Source organism: Prenolepis imparis, unplaced genomic scaffold (assembly GCF_030444845.1).
Source record: "Prenolepis imparis isolate NDT839.2.m4 unplaced genomic scaffold, iyPreImpa1.0 SCAF_9, whole genome shotgun sequence".
In the NCBI taxonomy this organism is placed as follows: Eukaryota; Metazoa; Arthropoda; class Insecta; order Hymenoptera; family Formicidae; genus Prenolepis; species Prenolepis imparis.
Window position 1 is genome coordinate 15,081,656 of NW_028141167.1, and position 11,204 is coordinate 15,092,859.

General features: G+C 31.4%; 1 protein-coding gene across 1 annotated transcript; it reads right to left on the reverse strand.

Annotated features, from left to right (window-relative positions):
* Positions 1-7,652: 7,652 nt before the first annotated feature.
* LOC145940647 (ribosomal protein S6 kinase alpha-2) lies at positions 7,653-11,197 on the reverse strand. The gene is made up of 8 exons (XM_083046023.1): positions 11,050-11,197; positions 10,727-10,892; positions 10,498-10,650; positions 10,117-10,382; positions 9,779-10,027; positions 9,410-9,648; positions 8,707-8,968; positions 7,653-8,560 (listed from the first exon to the last, which is right to left on the reverse strand). Exons 1-8 carry the CDS (start codon positions 11,119-11,121, stop codon positions 8,432-8,434), a joined length of 1,536 nt encoding a protein of 511 aa, XP_082902149.1. The 5' UTR covers positions 11,122-11,197; the 3' UTR covers positions 7,653-8,431.
* Positions 11,198-11,204: the final 7 nt, after the last annotated feature.

Genomic DNA, 11,204 nt, shown 5'->3' on the forward strand with positions numbered 1-11,204 from the left:
AGAAAGTCAAAAAACACATCAATGGTGGAAAAGCTATCTTTAAGGTACCTTTTCATGTGTCGCTCATCGCTCGTTTTCGGCGATATAATGACGTCACGTAATCGCTAGCGACATGATTTTGTAGTTGGATTTTTCTAACTACAAGCGATATTATTAACAAGTGTGAAAGACAACTTTGAAATTTATGAATCAAATGGATAATCAAAGTGTAAGTAATTTTATAATGAATATTAAACATATATAATAATAATAATATTTTATAATGTTATTTTATATGTAATGAAAATGTAAATATAAATCTGTTGATATAGGTTATGTCAAAAATATAACAATCTTTTGTATAACAGCAAGAAAGCATTTAATTAAATTAAATATTTTTTGTAGATTGAGTAATTAACTAATTTAAAAAAATATTTTTATTTTGTAATTAACTTAAATAAAATTTATGAATATTAACATTCTACCTAAAACAGGATAAAAATACAAATTCTCATCCGTAGTACAATTGGAATATCCTTCGAGACATTGATGTGTTGATATTTCATCTGCATCACATATAGTCTCACATATTCCGCATGTGTAAACATACTCAATCTACAAAAAATATTTAATTTAATTAAATCCTTTCTTGCTGTTATATAAAAGATTGTTATATTTTTGACATAACCTATATCAACAGATTTATATTTACATTTTCATTACATATAAAATAACATTATAAAATATTATTATTATATATGTTTAATATTCATTATAAAATTATTTACACTTTGATTATCCATTTGATTCATAAATTTCAAAGTTGCTTTCACACTTGTTAATATCGCTTGTAGTTAGAAAAATCCAACTAGAAAATCATGTCGCTAGCGATTACGTGACGTCATTATATCGCCGAAAACGAGCGATGAGCGACACATGAAAAGGTACCTTTACCCACATGTGTTCAGAAAGTTCTTGAGGAATTACCCAGGGTGCTCCTTATGTACCCTGGGCTGCGTTCAGAAACAATACTTAAGCGGGGAGCACACAAACTTGCATAGGCGCATAAGCGTCAGTGTTGTGAGACGGGCCGGGTTTTCTCGCGCATGCGCGGCGGACATAGCATCAGTGAGGTATATGTACAGACAGAGAGAAGCCTGAGAGAGGCCATGCCGGCGATTTTCGTGGGACGCTTTTACTAGGCCGTACAGCAGCGCCGTGCATCCACTTTTAGGAATTGGAACTACGTATCCACATCCACTTTTCGATACCATCGATTATTTGGTTCATGTCCGTGCTAAATACATCCACTTTCATTTCTAGAAGTAAAATCTAAAATCATTTCTTACGCATGTGTGTCCACACATCTTATATCCATAAATTATAGATAAGAAATACATTTCGCGTATATAAATAAATTTAAAAAAAGATATATATATATTTTATATGCGATATTTTTACATTTTAACATATACATATATGTATACACTACGTACGCGCACGGATGAATATATATTATATATACGTGCGCATATATACAATTAAAATAGTAAAAGTAAAATTATAATTTTATAATATATTTATTTACTGAATTTTTGCAATTAAAAGACATCAAACACGACTTAAATCGGATAATTTTTGATTATTCATATATATTTATTAATTAAAAATTATCCGATTCATGCGTCATCGTGTGTTTGATGTCGTTCTAATAACTGTAAAAATTTCATTAATCTATTATACATTTACTTTCAAAAAGGTAAAATAAAAAATAAAGGTTTAAGTCCTTATATATTTCATAAGACATTTAAATTCGTGATTATATATTTGTTATTATATATATATATATATATATATATATATATATATATATAGATTAATTATATTAAAGGTCTCCGGATGTCGAAGCGAGGAGGAAAACGAGATCATGTCGTCAGTTTGGCAGTCTTTTACGCGAGGCTTTCTTCATTTATAGTATTTCACGAATACATATGTATATGTATATGTCATCTTACTATAGAAAATAACATTTTTATAATTCGCATTTTGTCTGCTGAAAATAATTAAGCAGTGGTATCAACGCAGAGTACTGATTTATGTCGTGTTTGGTGTCATTTTAATCGCTAAAATTTCATTAATCCATTAAAATTATTTCCAAATCGATAAAATACAAATTAAAAGTTTTAATTTTTATGTATAAAATGTTTATATTCGCGTGAATTATCGTAGATAAGGAAAGGTTCCCGTTGTCGTCGAAGCGAGAGCGAGAACGAATAAAGAGCGAGCGAGATGACGTATCATCAAAGAGTTCCGAAGTCTCCTCGCGAGGCTTCCTTTATCTAATCTTTCATATATCATATGTCATGTTACTATAGAAAATAAAATTTTGATAATTCGCAATATATCGAATTGAAAATAATTTTAACGGATTAATGAGACTTTTGCGATTAAAATGACACCAAACACGACATAAATCGGATGATTTTTAATTAAAAGTAATTAAAATTTTGATTACATTTTTAATTAAAAATCATCCGATTTATGTCGTGTTTGGTGTCATTTTAATCGCAAAAGTCTCATTAATCCGTTAAAATTATTTTCAATTCGATATATTGCGAATTATCAAAATTTTATTTTCTATAGTAACATGACATATGATATATGAAAGATTAGATAAAGGAAGCCTCGCGAGGAGACTTCGGAACTCTTTGATGATACGTCATCTCGCTCGCTCTTTATTCGTTCTCGCTCTCGCTTCGACGACATCGGGAACCTTTCCTTATCTACGATAATTCACGCGAATATAAACATTTTATACATAAAAATTAAAACTTTTAATTTGTATTTTATCGATTTGGAAATAATTTTAATGGATTAATGAAATTTTAGCGATTAAAATGACACCAAACACGACATAAATCGGATGATTTAATCTTTAATCCATTAAAATTATTTTCAGCAGACAAAATGCGAATTATAAAAATGTTATTTTCTATAGTAAGATGACATATCCATATACATATGTATTCGTGAAATACTATAAATGAAGAAAGCCTCGCGTAAAAGACTGCCAAACTGACGACATGATCTCGTTTTGCTCTCTCATCGTTCTCGTCCTCTCGCTTTGACATCCGGAGACCTTTAATATAATTAATCTATATATATATATATATATATATAATAACAAATATATAATCACGAATTTAAATGTCTTATGAAATATATAAGGACTTAAACCTTTATTTTTTATTTTACCTTTTTGAAAGTAAATGTATAATAGATTAATGAAATTTTTACAGTTATTAGAACGACATCAAACACACGATGACGCATGAATCGGATAATTTTTAATTAATAAATATATATGAATAATCAAAAATTATCCGATTTAAGTCGTGTTGATGTCTTTTAATTGCAAAAATTCAGTAAATAAATATATTATAAAATGTATATAATTTTACTTTTACTATTTTAATTATATAATTTTAATTTTAATTTTATATAATTATATTTTTAATTTTATATAATTATATATAATTTTATATAATTATATAATTTTACTTTTACTATTTTAATTGTATATATGCGCACATATATATAATATATATTCATCCGTGCGCGTACGTAGTGTATATATGTATATGTTAAAATGTAAAATATCGCATATAAAATATATATATATATATATCTTTTTATAAATTTATTTATATACGCGAAATGTATTTCTTATCTATAATTTATGGATATAAGATGTGTGGACACACATGCGTAAGAAATGATTTTAGATTTTACTTCTAGAAATGAAAGTGAATGTATTTAGCACGGATATGAACCAAATAATCGATGGTATCGAAAAGTGGATGTGGATACGTAGTTCCAATTCCTAAAAGTGGATGCACGGCGCTGCTGTACGGCCTAGTAAAAGCGTCCCACGAAAATCGCCGGCATGGCCTCTCTCAGGCTTCTCTCTGGTACAGATAAAAAGATGTATCATGATCACATAATTCTGCAAAATTTTTTGTAATATTATTAATTATTAATAATATTATTAAAAATATAAATATTTTTGTAATAGACCGGCCCGTCTCACACACTGATAAGCGTATGCATAAGAAATTTGATTGGTCCATAAACGTATGCATAAGAAAATAAACCAATCAAATTTCTTATGTATACGCTTATGCGCCTATGCAAGTTTGTGTGCTCCCCGCTTTAGAAGATGATTGCCGGGAGTTCGGGTGAGTGAAGTGGTGGGGATAAGGTGGTCTCCTCGGTATGTACGTTTCTGAACGACATACTCTCGATCGGGAGATTTTCACACTCTGATGAAAGAGCAGGGTGCAAAAGTCACTCAATAGGGAGTACCCGGGACGTTTCTGAACGGGCCACCCAAATAATACTATGGTGCTCTCGATTGATTTTTGAACGGCAATTGGGTGGTCGGGTGCTCCCGAGTGTTGTTTCTGAACGCACCCCTGCTCGCGACTGAGGTAGAGTTTACCCGTCATGCGCAGAAACGCACTTTTCACATTTTACCACTTGAAGAAATCCTACAATCTTCCAAGATGTCTGGAGGTATGCTTTATGGTGGAGATGAGAAGGAGTTCGAACATTGAATAATGAATGGTAAATATATAGTAATATTAGAAGTCGATAAGATTATTAATACTAATTGTTAATTTGTATGATTTTTTCATTTATTTCTAAATATTATATATCACTTCTTTAACGCAAATTAATTTTAATTTTGGTTTAACTTACTTTTCATCTTTTTCTAATTCTAAAAGTTAAAAAAAAATAAAAAGTAAATTAAACTGAGATTAAAGTTCATCTACATTAGAATTCTACAAATAAACAGTGATGAAGATAATTATTCAAAATAATATGATGATAATTACATTTGACAAATTTATCTTACGCGATCGTTTTACCTCAAGATCGTTCATAAACTTTAGGTAGTCCTTGGAGATCGATGTGTCCCTACACATTCACCTGCCTAGTCCCCGTAAAGTTAACCTATACCTCATAGAATAAGGTTTACGAACGCACCCCTATTGTGGAATGACCCTAAGGGTTAAGCCTAGTCTACAATAGAGTCGTAAGGTCGTAAACGTAAGAAATTGACCAATCACAGTCGATTATTCTCCTCGAATTCAATTCTGATTGGTCAATTTCTTACGTTTACGACCTTACGACTCTATTGTAGACTAGCCCTAAAGCCTAGTCTACAATAGAGTCGTAAGGTCGTAAACGTAAGAAATTGACCAATCAGAGTTGAATTCGAGGAGAATAATCGACTGTGATTGGTCAATTTCTTACGTTTACGACCTTACGACTCTATTGTAGACTAGGCTTTACTCGACAATAGGTTACAAATTGACAGTTGTAAATTGACCAATCAGCTGACAAGTTACTTTGCTTTGATTGGTCAATCCGCAACTGTCAACTGACAACGAGCCAATCATAGTTGAATGTGAGAAGAATAATCGAATATGATTGGTTAATTTCTCAGCTTAAGGTGATGCTGGAGTTGACTCTGTTTTACCGACAAAATTTATTATAATTTGTGATTTTGTTTATTTTTTATTGCTTTTATAAAATTAAAAATCCTTTTCAGGGATTAAAGTACATATGTTAATAAAGGCATGGGTGGTCATCTTTGATTAAGAAAAAAGAAAAAATTTTGAAAATTTACCAACAAGCTGTCAGTTCATACAAATATTTATTTTTTATTAAAGTTATACAGTTTGCAAATACAAAATAAGCTCAGGAAGGCAAGGAGAGCATGTGAAAGAATAACAGGAAACCTTTAAAATTGAGTTTAGAAGTTTAACCTTAAAAAAAAACAAAAAATTTGATTTATGTAAAACATGTGCAAAACCGAAATAATAACATAAAAAAGAGCAATAAATTGGTTCCCCGATATTGGTACAGATGCGCAATAAAGTTCTCAGTACATAAAACCAGGGATCCGGACCGAAACAAAATTAGGGTTCGGTTTCGGTTACGGTTTAATAAAATATTTAATAACTGTTCCGGTTCCAGTTTCGGTTTTTTGATAAATAAAAAAACCGAAACCGTTTAAATTATGATTTTTTCGGTTACGGTTCCGGTTTTTAAAAATTTTTACTTTTCGTTTTTCTAATTAATTTTTAAATTATATTACTTTAAAAAATTATTATTAATTTTTATGACATATAAATAAACAACACTTTATATTATACATGAAAATATATTTAGATATAGGTATATATAATATAGATAGGTACATATATAAATATATTTTCATATGTCATAAAAATTAATAATTTTTTAAAGTAATATAATTTATATATACTTTATATATGTATATATATATATATATAAAACGGAAAATATAATATTCTCACTGCTATCACTATTGCGATAATACATACACGTTTCAGAATATTTAGAAAATAATTATAATTGCACTTCGAGGAGACAGTTATCATGACATTTCCGTCATTTGCGCAAAAACAGAAAAAAATACCGAAAAGAACCGTAAACCGAAAATAATTTAACGGTCCGGTTATGGTTCCGGTGTTATAAATTTAATAGAATTTCAATACGGTTTACAGTTTCGGTTCTACTAAAAAAACGGTTATGGAACGGTTATCGGTTTTGGTTCCGGTTCGGTCCGGGTCCCTGCATAAAACCAATAAAAAATAAACATAAAGTTATAAAAATTAACATTTCGTCGGTAAAACAGAGTACACTCCAGCATCACCTTAAGGGTCATTCCACAATAGGTTGCAAATACCCCCGTTGCCAGTTGACAGTTGCAGATTGACCAATTAGCTGACAAGTTGCTTTGCTCTGATTGGTCAATTCGCAATTGTCAACTGGCAACGAGGACATTTGCAACCTATTGTGGAATGACCCTAAAGCTTACTACATCTATTGTAGATCCGAGGCTCCTGGGTGCTCACCGCAGCCATATTGGAATCGTGACGTCAGAGGCGAGAAATAACACGTTGAGATTTCTTAGATGCCATTTCTAAATAAAAACATATTTGCATAAAATAACACTTAAGATCTCTTTAATACACTTCTAAAAAACGCCGAAAACTATTCTTTTCCCTTGACAGTCAATCAACAACCGTAAAATAATCGAGATATTAAACTTTGACATGCGGAATGACTGCGCATGTGCAAAGACCAGACGGACTGGGCCTCATAATATTATATTTTACACCTGTTGATTGATTATAAAGGAAAAAGGATAGTTTTCGTCGTTTTTTAGAAGTGTATTAAAGAGATCTTAAGTGTTATTTTATGCAAATATGTTTTTATTTAGAAATGGCATCTTAAAAATTTTAGCGTGTGTTTTCTCGCCTCTGACGTCACGATTCCGACATGGTCGACAAGGTACCAGGGCTCGATTCTTGAATTCATTCGCAAAAGAAACGTATGCGCAAATTCGGCTCTTACAGAAAAGTTGCAAGTTGATTGGCTAAAAGCCATGCGATAGCCAATCAAAAACAATAACAAATTTCTCCATCTTTTGACATGAGAAACTGTAAAAGTTTGAAAAAAATCAGCGTCTGATGTTCCCTGAGATTTGTTAGCATAAACGTGGGCATCATGTCAATTTAGGAAAAAGCTTATTCGCTCTAAAAATAGTTTTCTTTGAAACACCAATATGACAACTGTTGTGTAATTTATACAATTTTAATTTTATTTAACAAATTATTAGCTAAATATTACAATTAAACAATGATTAAATAATTTTGCACGATTTCGCAATCACATCACACATCTTTTAGAACTCGTGCCCATAAAAACACTGGAATTTTCAGAAACGTTTTTAAAATTTCAAAGTTTAGGCGGAAATATATAAGACACTTATTCGGTATACACATGTAGTTAAAAAAAATTAATTTGTCCTAACTACATTGCACAGATAAAATTTTACACATAATACATTAAAATACTTTTATGTTATTAAATATTTATGGATTATTTGAGAATTGTAATTGATTATTATTTCAACATGATTACTTCAACATCTTTCATGTTATATCTATGATGAAATATGATTAAATAAAAAAATATTCAGAAATAATTCTAAGAAAGTACATACTTTCTGACAACTATTGTCACGAATGTTTGCACTTTCCCGAGCCATGGCAACATGTGACAAATATAGGCGCGTATATATATAGTATATATTAAAGACAATATATATGGAAAATTATAAATAAATATCACATTCGGCTCTGTCATAAACGTTCCTCCGTAAACTCTCCATTGACGAGATTAAAAGATTAATTGAGAGATTAATCACGATATCGTCAATTTAAACTGTTTCCAATATTTTAAATCGCTTGTACTTTAAACAACTTTGTTATACTCTATGTATCTCCCAATTTTTTAGTAAATCTTGAATCTAAAAGTTGAACCTGTCATATACAAGAGATATTAATAAGTTTTAAACTTGAGTGGGGCTAGCAGTTTTGCCTTGTGTTCTACGACGTGCTAATTCGGACATAACCACAGGACCAATATGGGGTGATCTTGGACTACTCGCCATTGCTCTATACGTCGCAGCTACTGCTATCTGAGAAATAGGATTTATTTTGTAAAATATTGTACAGATCTGTGTAGATTTGTCAGAAAATATAGAAATAATGTCGCATTTATAACTACACATGACACATTTGTTCAATGGAAGTGACAAATATATTTTGTGTATTTTGACATTACCTTCAAACTATGCGGATCCTTAATAACGTCAGGTAATATTTTTTGAGGTATGCGGTGTCGATTTACAATCCATGAATATTTTAAAATAACTGTTGCTGTAGGCCTTCGAGTGGGATCTACATGCAACATCCTCTTAACTAGCTCTTTAGCTTCATTCGAAATATGGCACCATATCCCGCTTTCCACATCTATATATCCCGGCCCGATCCGGTCTAATATATCGCTCGCGCTGTCTCCTGGACTGTTACGGAAAGGCGTGTACCTAGGTGTTGCGAAAAAAAAAAAATAAATCAATATAATAAGTAATCACTTTCATACAGTGTCTACTCGAATCTTATAAAAAAATGCCCCGAGAATTTCCTGATCTTTCAGATATTTTCGTTTAAAATTCTAGGTAAAATAAGAAAATATGTAGATGCTGTTTTTTAAAATAAATTTCTTCAATATATGCACTTTCTAATGTTTACTCTTCATACGATTATAAAGAAAGCGATTATATATGATTGCTAACTCGACCAATCAGCGGATTATCGACCTCTTGTAATATATAAGAATAAAATTATCAGACACAATTTTTAAAAAAATTCCCCGAGTCTCAATAAAATTCCATGAGAATTTCTGGACTTTTCAAGATAAAAAAAACCCTTGATTCCCAGTTTTTCCAGCAGACATCCTGTTCATAATATTTCTTTTTTTTTATTACCCAGCTAACATGATGTATAATAGAACTCCGAGTGACCAAATGTCACATGCTGCATCATATCCTTGGCGTTTCAACACTTCAGGGGCTACAAAGTTTGCCGTATAACAAGGCGTCATTAATAAACCGTTTTCCGCTCGTAATTGTTTTGCGAACCCGAGATCGCATATACAAAGTGTCGTTGGATCACCACCAGGTTTTGCATATAGAATATTCGATGGCTTCAAATCTCTATGAACAACCTGTTTTTTTTTTCTTTCTTTTAATGCAATAATAATGTATCGTTTTTTGCTTTGTATAAATACGTGTGTAAAGATTAAGATACATGTACAAAGTCATTTAGTACTCGTATTTCTGAAGATTACAACTTACTCCGTTCTCGTGAAGATAATGCACCACATTTGTGATAGTGTGAATGACTTCGGCAGCTTCGCGTTCAGTGAAGTTTCGTCTCTGTAGCAAACGGTCAATAAGCTCACCACCGCGCAGAAGTTCCAATACGAGATATACTCGTTTGTCGTCTTCGTGAACAGCTCTCAATGTTACGATATGAGGATGTCTACCGTATCGTAATAAAATTTCTATTTCTTCTGTCGGATCTCGTTTTGATTTTTCGATCACCTATTTTATTTAGTTTTATTTAAATATTTTTTTTTACTTCAAGTGTAACTTAAAAATACATTCCATATCAATTTTGCATGAGATATTACCTTCACAGCATACTCCATTTTGGATGCTATATGGACCGCTAAGTAAACCACGCTATAGCTTCCTTTGCCAATCTCGTGCTTGAATTCATATTCGTCAGTTATAGAAACGGAATTAACATAAGCTGGGAAGACAGCGCTGATACTATCGTAGGTTTTGCTTTCCGGAGACTTTGCATGATCCACATCCGCAAGCAAACAGGGTGCAACAAAACTGAATCCACGAAATAATTCGTGAGCAGTTGCGCTAGGTGGTACCCCTGGAGAATCTGAAAAGATGCAAGAATTCACAAAGATATCAGAACCCACATTTAATTATTATTAATTTGAGTTTACTCCACTATTCTTCCTTTTTCTTCTGTTTTTAAGAAGGAGATTGGTCACCTTTAGGTGTTTTACAGGTGAATTCATTATCAAAGTAAAATGCATCATCTTCTCTAACAGCTGGTTTAAATGGTGGTCTTATCTCTTTTTTACAAAGAGCATCCCAATCGATAGTAGCAAAGAAAATATGGCTTTTAATTTCTTCCACCCCACCTAAGAATAAAAAGATATATAAAAGGCTATATTTTAATATATAAAATATTAAAATAATAGATTTTTTTTATATTACCAGAACCAAGGCGGTTCGCCGGATTTCTCTTAAACAATACCCTCAAAAGTGCTTGTGCTTCTGGTGAAAGATTATGTGGCATTCCGAGTTTAGCTTTCAAGATTTGCGTCATCGTTTCTTTACGGTTTGCACCTTGGAATGGAAGAGCACCTGTCAGCATTTCAAACTGAAAATATTGAAGTGTGAAAATATTGAAGAATATTTACGAAATACTTGGACAAATTTTGACGTAAGGAATACACCCTAAAAAATTAAATTAATTTTTAATTTCTTTTAATATCTTAGTTTTCATCAGTTGCACATTAAGATATATAAAATCGAACCATTAAGACACCAAAACTCCACCAATCCGACGTAAAAGTATGCCCTTTTCTGTTGACAATTTCCGGTGCCATATATTCAACAGTGCCACAAAATGAATAAGCTTTTGAATCATCCAATGGTTGTTTGCTTAAGCCAAAATCTGTCAAAGATATGT